An 18,438-nucleotide genomic window follows, 5' to 3' on the forward strand; every position below is an offset into this window, starting at 1 on the left:
CCTTTTTTACTGCATTGTATTTGCGATAAATGACAGATTATAGAAGTTAGCTTAAAAAAAACTTGCATTAAAAAAAAGCAAGTAAAAATAGGTTTGAAAAATCATAAATTGACAGGATTTAATCTTGGGTATTTGCTTAAATTCGATGAAAATGCCATATATTTGGTTATTATTTCATGTTGACATAGTGTTTTAGAAGAGCGACTTCCCTGGCTTTTTAGAGATAATTTTTGAAGAACATCTAGAGTAACCCTGGTTGAATGCTCTGCTTAACCGCCTAAATAAAACCCTAAGATTTGACAAGGACTAAAACCATGAAATAATACCCTTCTTTAATTTTAAATAATTTAATTCGTAATTACCACTAGGAACCTCTTTAATTTGCTGCCAGATTTAATATCTATTAAATACCTTAACGTACTTACTTTTGAAGCTCTGGACGACCAGATTTCTTGATTTCACTTAGTGCCTCCAAAATCGTTGTGGTATTGGCTTATATAAATCACAATCCTATTTTTGATCACTACGGCTCCAATGCAAATCTTCTATAAGTTTTTTTTCGCCAGGTTTGTTTCTGCTGCTGTTAGTTGATTCCTTTCCGACAAGATGAAAAAATCGACTGAAAACACACAGTCATTCGCTTTGACAGAACACTTGTCAAGGTCTACTAAAGTTTTAAAAATTTTGCATTTCCTTAGACTGGACACTTCTCAAGGCCTACTACATTTTTAACAATTTCAAACAACTTAATGTTATCTCTACCTTTTTTACAGCCTTGTATTTCCGATAAATATTATAACAGATTTTTGTAATTAGCTAAAAAAAACACCTGCATTAAAAAAAGGTAAGTAAAAATAGGTTTTAAAAATCATTATTTGCCAAGATTTAATCTTGGGTGTTTGCTTAAATTTGGGGAACTAGCTGGCCATGAGCATGATGGGAAAGTTATGTTGAACTAACAAAGATGTTCTAAAAAGTTGTTGCAAAATATATTTTATTTGAATCTATATCATTGGGTTATCTATTACCCACTCTCAGGATATTTAATTTTTGCCGTACATTTCTAGCCTAACAATAGTAATTTTAGTATATTTTTAGGGGTTCTTTGGTATTTTTTAACAGACGTGATACGGTCCGTCCTTGTTTTTAATAAAAATACAAATAACAATTAAAAACAATTTGTATATTAAACGGGTGCCCCAGACATCGGCGAAAGGATTTGGAACTGCAGATGGACCAGGATGTTTCCGGAGGCGCTTGTCTTGTTGTTGCTGGTCGCCTTTAATGCCGGTTCGTGTTCTTCGCTGGGAAAGGATGACGAACGATTCCACGAGGAACTGGTGGTTCGCCCACTATCCGGTGACCATGTCAACACCTATTTCCAGTTCACCACCCGCTGGCATTACGGGGAAAAGGATAATCGTGAGTGCCCCTAGTGTTCCAATCCATTCCAGAGGGCGGGGGTTACCAACCGGTGATTACGAAGCCCTAAAATACAGTTTACGCTCGCTACAGTGAACTATTTGAAACATCGATCCTTGTACCCCCTCCCCCATTCTAACGGTTAAATGTCTTGAGATCTGACCCAATATTTGGTTTTTATTTTATTGGCCACCCTTAATTAATATTACTTTGTTTAAAGGAGGCATACTTTTGATTAATTCTTACACTAATATGTTTTTACTTAATGTTTACTTGGACTTTAAACATTACAAACTAATATGAGTTGATCTTGAAACCTACATATGTATGTATTCCATCTGACCTTTCAGTTTACCATATTTATTTATCCGAAGTGGATAACGAACTTTATCATAATGTTTAAATAATGATATAGTTCGTTATCCATTGCCTTCTTCTATGTTGATTTAAAATCAACTTTCTTTTTTTTTCAGTTTACTAACCCCATTTAAGGGAACTTGAAACATAATGATATAGTATATAATCCACTGCCTTCTCATATGTTGATTTTAAAACCCATCCCCGTTTGCTCTTTCAGTTTACCACACCCAATTGACGCCTCGTGTGATTGCGGAGCTGCTGCAGCAGTTTGCCGTGAAGGAGCTGCACATTGGGCTGACCCAGGGACTGTGGCGCTACGAGACGTGGGGCTACCCCATTGTGGAGGCCACCAGCGGGGCGGAGATGTGGGCGTGGTTCAGCGGCCGCAATCTGACCAATGGCGAGGTGGACCGCCAGTGGAAGGAGCTGGCCAACGTGTTCTCCGGCGTTCTCTGTGCCTCCTTGAATTTCGTTGACAATACGAACAGTATTGCGCCGCGGCACTTGATCCGTCCACAGTTCATGCCCGCCAATGGCCAGAGATTCGTGCGATACTCGACGCTGCCGCGCGAGATCGTGTGCACGGAGAACCTGACGCCGTGGAAGAAGCTACTGCCCTGCGGCAGTGCCTCCGGCTTTGCATCGCTCCTCAATTCGGGCCATGTGCACAACACCAAGTACCATTCGCTGGGCCTGAAGGTGCGGGTGCTGTGCGAGGACCACGACGAGGACAACTGCATCGTGGAGCTGACACAGACCGCCAATTTGGTCTACGATCTGCGCCTGTTCGAGCTGAGCAACAATGACTTCTCGCTGCGCCGCCTTTTCGGCATGGGACTGAATGGCTTCTGTGAGCTGGCCGCGAGCTCCAAGATCTATGTGCAGCGCAACGAGCAGGGCGAGCGCTTCCAACTGGTGCCGCCGCCCACGCAAGAGGATGTGCGTAGCACCCGCGGTGGCCATAGTGTGATCTACTCCGTCTACGACATGCACGAACAGTTCAGGGATGCCGGCGAACGGCTGTTCAATGTGGCCTGGTTGTCGCCGAAGAGCGAGAATCGCCGGCGCAATCTGGCCAGGCCCTCGCTGCCGCCCGTCACGGTCCATCGATATCTTCTGGGGCATGGCCAGGAGCGGGGCAGGATCGTCACCGAGGTGACCAATTCCCACTACGATGCCCTGCCCATTATGGTGCAGGAGATGGTGCCGTGGTATGTGCACGCCTACCTGCACACCCTCTCCATCCGAAGGAAACCGCAACGGGTGAATGAGTACGGTCGCCAGCGGCTGCCCTTCAAGCTGCTCCACTACACGCCCGGCAAGCAGCGGGAGTTGCCCTCCCACCTGGAGATCGGCTTCATGCTGCCCGGCCAGACCTCCGCGCTGATCACCATCGATGTCGATTATCTGCTGCTCAAGTGGCTGGAGTATCCGCCGGATGCGAATCACGGCCACTACATTGGCGCGGCCATCGTGTCCAGCCAACTGCCGATGGGCCGCAACTACACCGCTCTGCCGCCGGAGGGGCATCTCTTCGAGCACTCGTTCAATGCCACGCGACCCAGCTATGTGTTGAGCCTGCACACGGAGGCGCTGATTGTGTCGCTGCCCACGCCCGACTTCAGCATGCCGTACAATGTGATCTGTCTGGCCTGCACGGTGGTGGCCCTGGCCTTCGGACCCATCCACAGTGTGGCCACCAAGATGATCATTGTGGGTCGTCAGGCGTCGGCGCCCAAGAACTTCATCAAGAAGATCCTGAACAAGATCTTTCGACGCGGCAAGGCAGGCGATCAGGCAGCAGCAGTACCGCCAGAAGCTGCAGAAGAAGTGGCCTTAAACGCAGCCCTAGCATCGGGATTGGGATCGAGTTCGTCGAGAGCAACCACATCAAGAGCGGGTGGTGACCAGCCGCTGCTGGAAGATCTCGACGAGGAGGAGGAGGAGCAGGACTAGGAGGTGAAAAACACAACAGCAGCCACGGGAGTCGTGATAAGCTCCCACCGAAAAAAAAAAAACCTTTTTAATTCCAATAAAATAAATTACAGAAAGTATTCGTAAAACTCTCGAGATTTGGAAACAATCAAAGGGACTATATGCATTATTCGGGGGTATATGCAAACAGTATTTTAAGTTTCGTTTATATTTTTTAACTGATTTTTGAATCTTCGAAAACTTTTATAAGACCAAAGACCCGAAACAAAATCCGAAAGTCTCCGGAAATCATCAAAATAAGATGATCTGACACTCAATAAATTAAATGATACATTTTTATATTACTCCAAGCTGAAAAAAAACCCAAAAATAAAAGTGTGAGGTAATAAGGTAAATACATAAAAAAGCTATAAATATAATTTAAAAAAAAAACCCGAAACATTTGTGTTTGGTTTAAATTGATATGATTTATCATACATTCTTCTATAAATCTGTAAAGTAAATTAATAGAATTTTTACAATATGTAAACTTTCAAACTGAATTCCAATTTAAATAAAGCTAAGAGGTAAATGAAAACACATTATTTGATTTTATAACTTTTTCAATGTTTTTTATTTTTTATTTTGCATTTCGAAAATAGAAATTTCTAAATGCTATTTGATATACATATATCTAAATGTTTTCTCGATGTGGATCATGAAGTAATCGGTACGGTATATCGAATCAGATTATATCAGATCGGATTAGAGCAGCGCAGAAATAGCCAAGCTCTCATTTAGAGCGAGAAAGATCGTATGCCTAGTGGAACTTGAGGAAATATATATTTAAATTTTACATTGCTAGGAAGCTCCCAAAAACGGTTTCCAAAATAATTTCCTTCTCTTAGGGTTACATTTTAGCTAACCTTAAATAATTTCTTTATTTAATAAATAATTTAGATATCAATTTGGAACTCTACAGCGCAAGCAAAGAATTTTAATAATTATTAACAGTGCCTACTAATAAGTTTTTCAGTTTTCATGTCAAATAGTTCCGAAATAATTATAATTATTCAAGGATTTTTTAGAATTATTGACATTGCTTTTTATGTGTATAGAGAGTGCTCACTGTACTCTGCTCGTTATCCTCTTGGTCAAATTTCCAATGATTTCCAACATTTCCCAAGCTTTTCTTCATAGAATATTATTTTGTGCTTCTTGAATTATTTTAAATGTTAGGTTTATTCATGATTTTCGCTTGCTATTTATAGTTTTTAGCTTTACTTTAAATAGTAAATTTAAGCTTATCGTATAAATATATGTGGATTTTACAAATTACAATATTTCACTTCAAAAAAACTATTGGAAGAAAACGGGGACCGAGGATAATTAAAATGTAAAATTGCTACACAAAAAATGCATGAACTTCAAAAACAGACATCTACAAGAACACAAAAAAAAAAAAATACTTTAAATAGTTAGGGGATTATTTATGCTTAAACATGCACTATTTTGCTGCTTCATCGTCCTGTTCCATACACTTAAGTATAACTATATATATATGTATAAATCGTTTAGAATTATCGTTTTTTAAAGAGGAGCGGAACCTACTTAAGAGAGAGAACTAATTATATAAACTTGGATGGGTCGATTGCTATGGATAAGTAAAAGTTGCAAAAAAAAATGGACCATTATAAGTAATAGAAACATGGGTAATTCTAGGAAAACCCTTAAGGTATTTAAGATAAAGAGACTACACAGCCAATTACAAATCTAAAAGTGCCGTGGTCTGATTATAAATATATATCATATGACGGAATAAAAAGTTAAAAAAATTATAAAAACTGTCTACAATTTGGGGTTTCCTTAAGTTTTGTTTCGGATTCGCTTAAAGCGCTTTACAATACATGGAAACTGAGACTTTCATGACCGAACCCGAACATTTTTTTTTTGTTCTGTCTTCCCTAGAAATCGACCCACCTAATTTGTCTGGTTTTTGGGCCTAGGACACGGTTTCTTGTTCGCTTGCGCACTGACTCTGCTTACTTAATCCTAAATCGCTTTTCTCAAGACGCACTACACACTTCGTGCTCTTCTTGTTTTACAATCTACGGTTTCGGTTCGATTTCTTGTATGCTTCTACTACCTATTCCAGTTTTGTATTAAGTTGTGAGCTTAACCAAAATTCGAGGAAATGGTTGTGGCTTCTATTTGGGAACCCCGAATTTTGTATCCTCAAATCTTCGTCTAATCGTTTTGTGCCGTTCTTTCTTCTACTTTAAGTCTTATGCTTAAGCTTATGCTCCTCTCTTTCTCCTATTCGTAAACCTACTCCTACTTCAGCTTTTCCGGTTCGTACACTTAGCTCTAATCGTAGTCCTCCTCCTGCTCTATGCTCTGATACAATTCTTAGTCATATGCCTAGTATATCTCAATCTTTTTCGTCCATCCATTGCCCGCTCCTCCTCCTCATCCTCTTCGTCGTCGTCGTCTAGTTATGCTATTACCCCGCTGCACATCCTCCTCCAACTGGATATCCTTGTTGTCAATGGCAAGCCTGTGAATCCGGTCCAGCTTCGGCCTGAGAACTACTTGTTGTGGAGACAGCCAGGCGGCAGCGGCGGCAATAGGCTGTCCCTTCCTCATTGAGGCGGCTGTTGGCCGTAGTAACCGTATGCGCCGGTGGGTGGTGGCCCTTGCGGTGCTCCCGGCGGCGGCATCTGTGCCCCGGCGGGCCGGTAGCCCTGATAGCCCTGCGTGGGCGGATATTGTGCATAGCCGCCGGCCTGGGGCGGTTGATGGTAGGCGTGGCCGGGATAGGCGCTACCCGGCGGCGGCGGCCCGTAGGCTTGTGGTGGTGGCGGTCCTCCGTACGGACCTTGTGGTGCCCCCGGCGCCGGTTGGTATTGATTCGGCGGCATCGGCGGCGTGGCTCCATTCGGAGGCGGTTGCTGGCTGCCCTGGGCATTGGGTGCTCCTCCTCCCACGCCAGCGGATCCTCCAGCGGACGGCGGTGCCTGTTGCTGCTGCTGCTGTTGTTGCTGCTGCTGCTGCTGATTGGGCGGCGGCGGAGCACCGGGCTGCTGATTGTAGTTGCCCGGAGTCGAGTATGTGGGCTGGACTTGCGTGGGCAGTGGAGCCACTCCGGAAACCACCACGCCAGGTGGCTGTTGCTGCTGCTGCTGCGGTCCGGTGGCATACTGCTGGCCAGCTCCGCCGGGTCCGCTGGGCCCTGCTCCACCACCAGCTCCTCCCTGGGGCGGCGGCGTCGATTGCTGCTGCTGTGCGTTGGGTCCATTGGGATTGGTGTTGCCAGCGCCTGCTCCGCCCACGCCTCCTTGTGGCGGTGGCGTCTGGCTGGGCGCCGTGGTGCTGTAGGCTCCGCCCGGCGGCGGTGGTGGAGCTGCTCCGCTGGTGGGCGGTCCACCCGGGTAGCTGCTGCCCGGTGGTGCACCCGCTCCTCCGCCTCCGGCCGCCTGCTGCTGCTGCTGCTGATAGGCCTGGTAGGGACTCTGGCCGCTGCTCGTGGGCGGCGGCGGTGGGCCATAGCCACCGGGCGGCGGTCCTCCGCCCGCTCCCGCCTGACCATACTGGCCGGGATTGGGCGGATAGCCCGCATAGCCCATGGGGGGCGGTCCTCCGGCGGAGTTCTGTGGCGGCGGCGGCCCGTACTGACTCTGCGGCGGACCCGGCGGCGGTTGCTGGCCGCCAGTGGGCGGTGGACCGTACATCTGACCCGGTGGCGGTGGTCCCGGCGGCGGCTGCTGTTGTCCCGGCACAGGGGGAACCTGCTGGCTACCCGGTGGCGGTGGATAGGCACCGGGCGGCGGTCCCTGACCGGCTCCGGCATTTGGCTGGTAGCCATGACCGCTGGCTCCGGCCGCCGCTCCAGCTGGACCGTGATGGTAGCCACCCTGGGCTGCATTCGGGGGCCCTGGAGGCGGTGGACCATAGCCCTGAGTGGGCGGGCCGTAGGGATAGGCGCCCTGCGGCTGGTACTGCGTCTGCGGCTGTGGCGGATAGCCCGGATAGTGGCCATGCTGCTGCTGCTGCTGCTGGTAGCTGACACGGTACGGGCTCTGTGGCGGCGGGACACCGGGTCCTCCGGCACCCGGCTGTGGGCCCGGGCCGCCGGGACCGCCCTGCTGCTGCTGGTTGGGCGGCTGTTGGCCCCCGGGCTGCGGCTGCTGCGGGTTCTGGGGTCCGGGCAGGGGTCCATTGTTGGGACGCTGTTGATCTGCAAGGCGGAAGTTGGGCAAAATTAGATTGATTAAGGGACACAGGTTCTTGAAAACTAAACAAAAACTTATTAAGAAACAGTTGTTTAGTTTTCAAAAAGCTAAAATTGTCTTAACAAATTACACCGAGCCATAGGACACCTTTTTTCGTAGGAATTAAGCATGAATTATTTTTGCATTTATACTTGTCTTTTACCACGTCAGCCAAATTAGTATTTGGAACCTGTTCACTAATTATTTTTTAATACAGGATGTTTTCTATACTACAAATTTTTAAGAGATTTAATATTTGTCTATGTCTAAATATTATTTTCAAATGAATTATATTGATTTTTATATTTATAAAATGGCTTTCAACACATTCAATAAATCAACAATATCACAGGGATTTTACATTAAACTTCAGTGCAATCGGGTCGAATTCGTTCAACAAATAGTCCATCCACACCATGGACTCCATTTCTCTAAAGTGTGTTGAAACAAAATACATTGATTTGTTATAATTAACAAAGAGTTTGAAAAACAAACGAGATAACGGCGGATTATTCAAAAAACTTCAAAGTGTCCGGTCCAAATTCCCTCAAGAAATAGTCGCTCCACGACTCTCCAACTTGCATGTTGTTAACTTCATCTTGATTGGTTACATCTAGCATGGCTACATCTAGCATGGTAACATCTTGCATGGTTACATCCAGCCTGGCTAAATCTTGCATGGTAACATCTTGCATGGTTACATCTTGCTTGGTTTTATCTTGCTTGCATACGTCTTGCTTGACTACTTCTTCCTGGGCTACATCTTGCTTGGTTACATTACACTTACTGGGCGCTGCGTTCGGATTGATGACGGACTGACCCGGTCCCTGATTTTGACCAGGTCCCTGGCCAGGACCCGGTTGACCCTGGCCCTGGGCGTTGCGGTAGACGGGATGCTGCTGCTGTTGCTGCTGGGACTGCGGACCCGCTTGGCTGACCTGCGGTCCACCTTGTTGTTGTTGTTGGCCGGCGGCCACGGCCGCTGCCGCCGCTGCTGCAGCCGCTGCCGCCTGCTGTTGTTGTTGTTGTTGTTGTTGCTGCTGCTGCTGAGATTGCTGTTGGGCGCCCGGCGGCCCAAGGCCGGGATGTGGCTGCGGCTGCTGTTGCTGCTGGGCGCCGTAGGGCGGCATTTGGACAGGCGGTCCCTGGGGATCGCCGCCGACGTGCTGCTGCATGCCCATCTGGGGCGGACCCTGGCCCGGTTGACCCGGCACCGGACCCTGGCCCACCTGCTGCTGCTGGGGCGGACCGCCCAGCATCCCGTGCGGTCCAGTTTGCGGCGTCTGCTGGCCGCCCTGCTGCATCGCCTGCGTTTGGAGGATGTGCGGCGGCTGCGGGAAAATAGGTTGCATTAATAGACGCCCAAAAAGGATAACATATTCATACATTTTTATTTGTTATCCAATAAATAACATTAAAAAAAATAAATTGAAATTAACTAGATGAATAAGAAGTTGAATATAGTGTTTTTATTTTGATAATAATGAAAAAAAAAATGTCCTGATCATATTTGGGCCAATCCTGGTCAGTTTAATAATACAAAAAAAAAAAGATACTTTGAAAATGGCTATTTTTAAAGTTAATTTTGGCTTAATTTATTTTACAATTGTTTTAGTATTCACATTGTTCCAAACCTTTCCAAATAAAATAAGGCAAATGAATAATTTCAAATAGTTTAGCATAATGAAACAGCTGTACATAAATTCTATGCAGCAAAGCTAATCCTAAGATTATAACTATTTCGTATTTGTGGAAGTTTGCATCCTATTTATCGCTACAGCTTTTTAAATGTCCTTTAAACTTTTAAGTGTAAAAACAATTATAAAATAGTACAGCTTGTAAAACAGTTGATATGACTAATTGATCATTTTAGGTGTATAGGTTTTATAAGGTGTAATTCTTTTAGAACATTTTTTATGAGGTATCAATACGGTCTACTAAACTTTAGTTATAATTCAATTTAGTAATTAATACAACTTTAAATGGCTTTAAACAGATGATGTGAAACTAACATATAATTTTCTTAGGACTATAGTCCTATAGACTATAGCTATTTAGGGTTCACCCACCGGCAGTATTTGTGAGATGTTCATGGCGGGATCGGCCAGTTGGGCGAGGTAGACCAGATTGCGATGCAGGGCGACATGGTAGGACATGCACTCCTGCGCCTTGCCCATGCTCTGGAAGTCCTGGATCGTTTGGATGAGCCCGCAATTCTCGTCGAGCATCTTTTGTATCTGCGCGGAGTTGACTTGCGGCGGAACGCCTCCTCCTCCGCCGCCGCCTCCTTGAAGATTAGATTGGCCACCGCGTGGTGTGGATGGTGGGGTGACCATTAGCCCGCCACCGATTCCGCCTCCTCCGCCGCCGCCCGAGATGATGCTCCCCGGTGATCCTGGTACGCCCATGGGTGGTCGTTGTTGTTGCTGTTGCTGCTGTTGTTGCATTCCCATGGGCAGAATGCCGCCTACACCTACGCCGCCTCCTCCTCCTCCTCCCCCTCCGCCAGGACCAACTCCAGATCCTGGCGGCTGTTGATTGGGGGCGGAATTAGGGGGCGGCTGTTGTTGCTGCTGCTGCTGCTGTTGTTGTTGCTGTGGCGGGGGAGGCTGCTGCAACTGCTGCTGCTGCTGCAGTTGCTGCTGTTGCGGCTGCTGCTGCGGCGGTTGCGGCGAATAAACTGCAGACATTTTACTGGCTGCAGTCTTCTTCTTCCGCTTAGGGGTTTTCTCCTGTTTTTCCACAATTTTAGCGGTTATATTAGACCGTTGGGGAAAGGAAAATTTTCGCAGTGTGCGGCGTTTTCTTCACATACACACACACGCGCTCTCACACCAGCACACTCACACACACGCACACGGACAGGGGCACACGACAAACGGCACGCACACACACGTACACGGGAGAAAAGAAAACGAGCAGTTTTCCTGTTGCGGCCAATGGAAAAAACGCCGGCTATGCGGACAAGTCACTGCTATATCGATCAGTTCTATACCCTCAAAAGTTGGCACTCGGAGAAAGCATATTTTTCCTCAATTTTTCGACACTTTTTCGCAAATTGCAAGGAACGGAACGACGCTAGAGGTGGGAAACATCGATGTCATCGGTGCTGGTGTGTGTGAACGAAACGAAATGCGTTAAGGGCGAACGTTTTTTAAAAAATCCTTTTTTTGCTGATTTTGCGATTACCGACAATTTAATCGCATCTGCACACGCGACCCTTAATAGTGCTGCGCTTGAGTTTGCTGCCCGAGTTACGATTTGTTTGACGCTACGCACGGTTTCGGACACTTTTACACGGGCTTTTTTTGTTTTTATCGTCGACTCTTGTAGAGATGGGGGGACATCGATGCCCACATCGGTGTCATCGATGTTTTCGAAATATCGGTCCTATCGATGCTTACCCGTCTTCTCTGGTAGTTCGACGTTTCGCTTACATTCGCTGTTTGTTCGACGTTTAGCTAACATTTCACTGCAAAACACAAGCCCACAACATCGATGTCATCGGTGTTTTCATAATATCGGTCCTATCGATGTTTGGCAAAGACTTTCGATGTTTATCCCTCTCAAATAATCGGCGTAGTCGATATCCAAAAAAAAAAACGGTTATAATGATGATTTGCAGTGATCATCGACGTTTTTTTTTTTCTCTACAGATCTGGCTATTGTTCTGAGTATTTAACTGACTTACTAATGATTTGTTACACAGTTCATGATTTTATAACTAAAATCTGTTATATACATTTTCTGAAGACTTTAACAAAATTTTGACCCTCTAGTTTTGCTTGAACTTTTAGCCCTACATGTTTGGCTATATATTTAACCTTGCTTTGCTAGCAGTGGGCTTTTAAAATGAAAAGAATCCAACATATTGTTACGATAATTATTAACAAAAAATTTTTATATAAAAACATATTAGAAGGGAAATGTGATTGGCATATGTACGTTTTCAGCTATTATTACTATTTATAAGCTATTTTCTCAGCAAGAGTTGGCAGCACTGGTTGCGGGGGTTCAACAGGGTGACTAGTGCAATACTATAGTAAACAAATGCGTTTGTTTTGTCCCATAAAATGATTTAATAGAAAGATGTAAGTATATATATTTAATAATCAGTGAAAAACATTCATTTTAATGCTTTTATTCAAGGGCAATGCTGCAAACATGTCGAGCTTGCATGGGAAGTTTCGAAATCATGGTCAACATATTCGATGTTTCCCCAGACTTGGGCATTATAATTTCTGATTTGATATCTCAATGTACTGGATACCCGGTTTCTGTAGGGGATTCCCTACCCGAAACCATCTGTAAACCCTGTCTAAAAGAAACAACAAGTGCCTTTAGGATAATCAAAAAGTACGAGAGGAGTTACCAGTTTTACAAGCAATTTAAAAAGCAAGAGGATAACGGCCAATTCAAAATAGATGTCGATTTACTAGGGAAAGAAGACAGCAACATATTGCATAATTCGGATAATGCCGAGGAAACGGAAATCCCACAATTTAAGTTCCCAGTGAGCATAAAAGATACCGGAGAAGATTTGACAGGAGAAAATTATTTTAAAAAAAATCGGTTCCAAAGTCAAGTTAAGATAGAAAACCCTAAAGAGGATTTGCCAGAAGATGGGTCTTCAAAAGATGATGTCCTCCAAGGCCAAGAAAATATGGACCCCGAAGAAGAAGAGTCTTCAAACGATAATCAGTTTCAATCCAATGTGAATATAGAAGATTTGCCAGAGAAAGGGTCTTTAGAAGGTCACCAGTTGCAATGCCAAGTGAAGATGGAAAACTTCGAAGAGGATTTGTCTGAAGAAGGGGATGCAGAAGATGACCTATTTCAGGTGAAAAACGAGCCAGTTGAAGAAGACCTTTCAGAGGAGGAAGACGATCAGTACGATTACGCAGTAAAGACTGGAGACGTCGAGGATGATGTCCAGGATAATAATGAGCACGAAGAAGCCCCTCGCAAGCACAAGTGTCCTCATTGCCCGAAAAGCTATCATCGCTTGTTCGCTCTCAAAGAACACATCATAGTTCACTCGCAGGACAAACCCTTTCAATGTCCCCACTGCCCGAAGCGATTCAAATCGGCCAAGTATCTCAAAGAACACAACTCCATTCACACCGGCGAAAGGCCTTTTAAGTGCACCCATTGCTCGAAAAGTTATCGCCGCAAAACCTGTCTTCAGCGGCATATTCAGACATACACTGGCGTTCGACCCTTCAAATGCACCCACTGTCCAAAGACTTTCACAAAAGACTATGATCTTCAGTCGCACATTCGTAATTACTCGGGCGAAAAACCATTCAAGTGCTCCAAATGCCCCAAATCTTTTGCCACACAGTCTGTGCGAAACGTACACAACCGAATTCACATAGGCGATAAACCATTCAAGTGCAACCTATGTCCGCGGGTGTTTCTTTGGAAGGCAAGTTTTGAGGGGCACATGCGAACACACACTGGATGCAGCACTTTCAAGTGTTCCATATGCTCAACTACATTTGGATCCGAATATTCTCTTAAGCGTCATACGCAGCGAACTCACAAATGATCTTTTATCCTTAAGATGTGATCAGTTATCCAGTGATCACACATCCTAGGCAAAAGAAAAAATGTGTACAAGAAAATTATTTGTATGATTTCATTATTATTTTAACATTTTTATTTGTTTTGGACAAAATTTAAAAATAATATTTGGCTATATTTTATTTAGTTTATAGTAATAAGAAAGTGTATATTAGTGTATATTAGAAGTTTATTTTTATGGTAACAATATAATTTTAGCAATTTATTTAGTTATGTACAAAATTTTAAAATCATTTCTTGCTTAATTACAATTTGATATTGTATGTTTAATTAAAATCAAACGCTTGGTGAACTAATAAATCTTGATTCTTTTAACCCAATTTTTAAAGTTTGCTGAACTGTTTATGTTGCTATAAGCGGTAATTACAAGAAACCCCACAGATTCTGGTCTATAGCCTAATGTGAGTTTGAAGTGGGCCAACATATGTTGCCATGTCTTGTCTGCACTAAATAAAATGCAACTTTTCGTCGGATTATGCGCATGTGAGTAGAACACGAAATGACTTTTTTCTGTTATTTCGCTGTGGCAACTGTTTCTGCGTGTGCATAAGTGAATGAGTTTGAGTGCATACACTGGAGAAAAACCATAACACTTTTAAAGAATATTCAGAAAAGTTTCAAGACAAAATATATTGCATAATATCAGTAAAAATAAAAGATTTGTAAAACTAATAATGTTGATGATATGGATGTTATGGAAAATGCCCTAAAGCGTTTTTTATTGATTTTATTACTGATGTCCAGGGATGTACAAACATAATTTAAGAAACTTGAGTAATCATGATCTGTGTCCATGAATTTGTTGTATGATTTCCGCAACAACTATGTTTTTGGGAATAATGCAATTTATTTAGGAAATACTACGATAAAATGTTGATCAGTATACTGATTCCTATAGGCATGCATAAATATAAACAACATTTAAACTCATGTTTTAACGATTTTAAATCATCCGATATTTCCATTATTTTTTTGTTATATTTTTTTTCCTCTGCATGTGTTTGCCTGCAGCTTTTCACTTTATTCATGCATAAACTTGCCTGAGAAAGTTCTCGCGTGGCAAAAAGTTGCCACGGGATTTGCTTGGGTTGCGAGCAGACCCCGCAACCCAGAAACTCCCCATTTTGGACACATGCAAATAACATATCGATGCTGCTTTTTCAAATAAACCCAAACCCAAACCCCCACACCCTCCCATCCGAAGCCACGCCCCTTTTTGTGGCTTTCGTCTGTCGCCTGTTGTCCTAGAGGGGATTTAGTGGCATTGCCGGAACGTGCTGCTGCACATGCATCAATTTGGGTGCCACCGCAGCCCCCATTTCCCCGGCCCCTTTAACCCCTTTTAACCCCATCGCACACATTTTGCAGACCCACCCCACACGCACATTAACCCGCTGCCTGCCCGCTTGACAAATGGGTATTTCTTTAACATTATATTCTATTTTTTTATCGCGACAATGCCATTAGTTTTGTAAACTTTAAATCATTACATTTTTATTTTTCCATTGGTGCTGGCAAAATCTTAAAAGTTTAAATTTGTTGTTTCTTTGTAGCATACTTTTTAGCTTCTAATATTCTAAATTTTTATATATATTAAGCCAAAAATAAATTTTCAAAATACATATATTAAAACTCCCTACTATATAGTTAAGAAAAGCTAAGGGGTTAAGATGAAATATAAAGGGGTCGCAAATATTATGTGCGGGCTTTATAAATCATAAGTTGTACACAATGTTGCCCTGCATTTGATTTCTGTTTATTAAAAAGCCGCAAAATTAAATTTTATTCCATAAATCGTTGGCCCTTCCGCCTCCGCCTCCCCCTTCACCATAATTTATGTAAATTTGTTTGCAATTCGGCTTGCAAATAATTGCAAAATGCGGGTCGTCATGAGAGTCGGATAAATTTTCTTCACCTTATTTATTTATTTATTTATTTTTATGTTTCATACTCTTTCACAGCATCGCATTATCCAATTGTTTTCTGCTCTAAAAATTGGCTTAGCTTAAATTTGGTTCTTTATGTTTTATATCTAACACAGGTGTTTATAAAGCTTCTTCTCAGGCATAAAATGTGTACATAAAGTTAGCAAATAATTGCAGAATGCGGGTCGTCATGATAATCGGATAAATTTTCTTCACCTTATTTTTTTGTTTTTTCATTGTTTTCTGCTCTAAAAATTAGCTTAGCTTGAATTATGTTATTTATGTTATTTTATATTTATGTACATAAAGTTTTCAAATTGAGTTTTAAAACTAGGAAATATTAAAAACGCCCCATGTTATAATAATTGCATACATTTATTTTGCTTTCGCTTTAACTTTTCGCCCGCAACTCTCGTGAATTTCTCCAACGTTATTTATTTATTTTAATTTTTATGCATTTTTGTGCGCGCCCCCCAATGGCTTTGATTATATAAATTGCGTATACGCAGTGTGTGTGCTGTGCAAAAGGGCAGATGGTGTTTTGTGGCCTCTCTTAGGTGTAACATGTGTGCCAAGGTGCAAAATAAAAAAAATATAACAAAATATATATATATATATATATATATATATATATATATATATATATACGAAAAAAAGGTTACCGACTCAAGGCCAAAACACTTGACTAGAACGAGATGGCACCACAGACAGTCAGACATGAATGGGCGTTGGTGGGTGATGGGCGGTGGCAGGTAGGCGGCTGGTAGGGGGGCGTGGCATGTGTGCGTGTGAACCACCGAGAGAGGTGCAAAGTAGTTGCCACTTAAAAGGCGTAGAAAAAAAAATAAATAAAACGAAAAAACTTCAAACAAACAGCAGCCAAAAAGCTTTGAAGGGTTTTTCACTCTTATTTTTCCCCTGCAGCTGCTACCGCTTTTCTTCTTCTTCTTCTTCCACTATCCTTTAGGGAGGCGAGGGGGCGTGGCAGGCGGTTTTGAGATATGAGCTGGTTGTGTTGCTTTGGGCCATTGACAGTACATCTGTTCAAGTTGACTTGCCAGAAAGTATGCAAAAATGCAAGCAACAAAAACCCGCCACCAAATGTAAAAAAAAAAATGTAATATAAAATGCGTATGATGCATAGGAAAAAAACAGGTTATGTGATATAATATTTTGTTTAATATATCTTAGCGCTACAAGTTTACTTAATTTGTAAATTAAACTTAAAGTAAATACACACATAAGTCCATCTTACATTTTCATACATAATTGGAAATGGTTTTATCAGTATTATGATGGAAAATAATGGAAATGTCCCACAGAGGTGAATGCTGCCTAGCAAAATTTTATTTCTGTGTATGCACAAATATGAAAGAAATAAAAGCAGCAGAGGGGGTCATCAGTTGACAGACATCAGACAAATATGAGCCGACAGAGATATGGCAAAAATAAAAAAAAAACCAAACTCTACGAAAATATGCAAATAATTGTATATTTATTTTACAACTAAAGTGTTGAATTTCTCATTGATTCGATAGAGAACAAAATTAAAGCTTCAATGGGTTTTTTGAGTTCATCTATGATACAAAAAAATTTAAACATTTCAATTATTATTATTATTTCACACATGAAAAAAGCTGACGTTTTAATTGCGATTTCGATTGTCTGTATTCCTTACATTCTTTGTTGTTTAAGCACGTTTATTGCTAACGTTAATTGACACATAATAATATTATAAATATAATAAAACAAACTCTTGTTAAAAATATTTTAAAATAAAAATTACAAATTCAGGGCCCCATAAATCCAACGCAGTGGCCAGAATTTTAAGTACAACTAATTTTTTTATTTCAAATTTTTGGAATATAATACCAATGCTAATTTTTAAATTTAACCATAAAATTGTTAAAAGTTTTGCTAACACTGATATGTCAAAAATCATTAGGTCATCAGCTGCACAAAAAAGTGGGAGGTTTTTGACTTTTTCAACTGTCAGCTTTGTTTCGCTCTGTGTTAAGATATGTATTTCGTTAACTGTTACACAACACTCTGATTTATTTAAAGAGACTTTAAATATTTAATTGCCTTTGGTTGGCTCTTTGGCTGGAATTTATTATTAAACATGCAAGCTAAAAGCTGAATGTTCTTCATTCATATTTAATTATTTTTTTTTTTAATTTGGTTGCTCTTTCTGGTTTTTTTTCTTATTTGGTTTTTGTTGACCACCCACTGCACATTTTTTTTTGGTTGCACTTTTTGTGCGCTTCGAAAATGCCTTTGAACTAAATTGCTCTCCCTTTCTCCCGGGCTTTCTCTTTCACTTTCTACACGTGCGCGCGTGTGTGTGTGTGTGTGTGTGTCTGGCCACATTGTTGTTGCTACTACTTCTGTGGCTGCTCTGGCATCATTGCCACCATCATCATCATCAGCATCGTCGTCGTCATCATCATCATCATCATCATCGTCGCGGGCGCCTGGCAACCCTGACCTGAATTTAACTCTAAAATTTCTGCGAGCTCTGGTATAATACTTTTTCCACTTTTTTCGCCTTTATTTCTGTGCGGCAAATCAGTAAGCACGCGTGTGCCAGTGTTAATTTAATATTTGTTTGTGCAAAAAAAAAAAAGTGGAAACAACAAAGCGAGAAAAAAGAGTTAATTCAAATTTTTCAAGTTAGTTGCACTTTGTTAGCAGCGGTGTGCGGTGTGCTAAACATGCCAAAAAAATTTAATTTTAATGAAACCCAGCAACTTAGTATTGGTAAAAATATAAAAATTATTCAGGAAGAATAGAAATATTTCCTTTTTATACGAACTTTTAAAGTTCAAAGTCAAAGTCATTGACACACCACTAGACTGTTTATTTACACTTATATTTATATAAAATAATAATTTTAAAAAGGTTGCATTTCAAAGTCTAACGTGTAGTGCTCAAAAATGTTTCCCCATAAAACAGCGTTA

The 18,438-nt window shown here is 42.2% G+C and overlaps 3 protein-coding genes across 4 annotated transcripts; 2 read left to right on the top strand and 1 right to left on the bottom strand.

Annotated features, from left to right (window-relative positions):
• Positions 1 to 1,118: 1,118 nt before the first annotated feature.
• LOC128260892 (GPI transamidase component PIG-T) lies at positions 1,119 to 3,836 on the top strand. Its single transcript, XM_052994207.1, has 2 exons — positions 1,119 to 1,422; positions 2,000 to 3,836. Exons 1-2 carry the CDS (start codon positions 1,242 to 1,244, stop codon positions 3,736 to 3,738), a joined length of 1,920 nt encoding a protein of 639 aa, XP_052850167.1. The 5' UTR covers positions 1,119 to 1,241; the 3' UTR covers positions 3,739 to 3,836.
• A 462-nt stretch (positions 3,837 to 4,298) lies between these two features.
• Positions 4,299 to 11,323, bottom strand: LOC128260891 (basic proline-rich protein). Of its 2 annotated transcripts, none has more exons than XM_052994206.1 (3): positions 10,037 to 11,323; positions 8,858 to 9,298; positions 4,299 to 6,863 (listed from the first exon to the last, which is right to left on the bottom strand). In XM_052994206.1, exons 1-3 carry the CDS (start codon positions 10,655 to 10,657, stop codon positions 6,339 to 6,341), a joined length of 1,587 nt encoding a protein of 528 aa, XP_052850166.1. In that variant the 5' UTR covers positions 10,658 to 11,323; the 3' UTR covers positions 4,299 to 6,338. The 2 variants fall into 2 exon arrangements, with proteins under 2 accessions (XP_052850166.1, XP_052850165.1); XM_052994205.1 differs by having other exon boundaries at positions 4,299 to 7,933; positions 8,755 to 9,298.
• Positions 11,324 to 11,944: 621 nt separating this feature from the next.
• Positions 11,945 to 13,676, top strand: LOC128260894 (zinc finger protein 510-like). The gene is made up of 2 exons (XM_052994209.1): positions 11,945 to 12,058; positions 12,117 to 13,676. Coding segments are annotated over exons 1-2 (1,404 nt in total). The 5' UTR covers positions 11,945 to 12,056; the 3' UTR covers positions 13,519 to 13,676.
• The last annotated feature ends 4,762 nt before the right edge of the window (positions 13,677 to 18,438 follow it).

The sequence above is a fragment of the Drosophila gunungcola genome (genome assembly GCF_025200985.1).
Source record: "Drosophila gunungcola strain Sukarami chromosome X unlocalized genomic scaffold, Dgunungcola_SK_2 000043F, whole genome shotgun sequence".
Classification (NCBI taxonomy): domain Eukaryota; kingdom Metazoa; phylum Arthropoda; class Insecta; order Diptera; family Drosophilidae; genus Drosophila; species Drosophila gunungcola.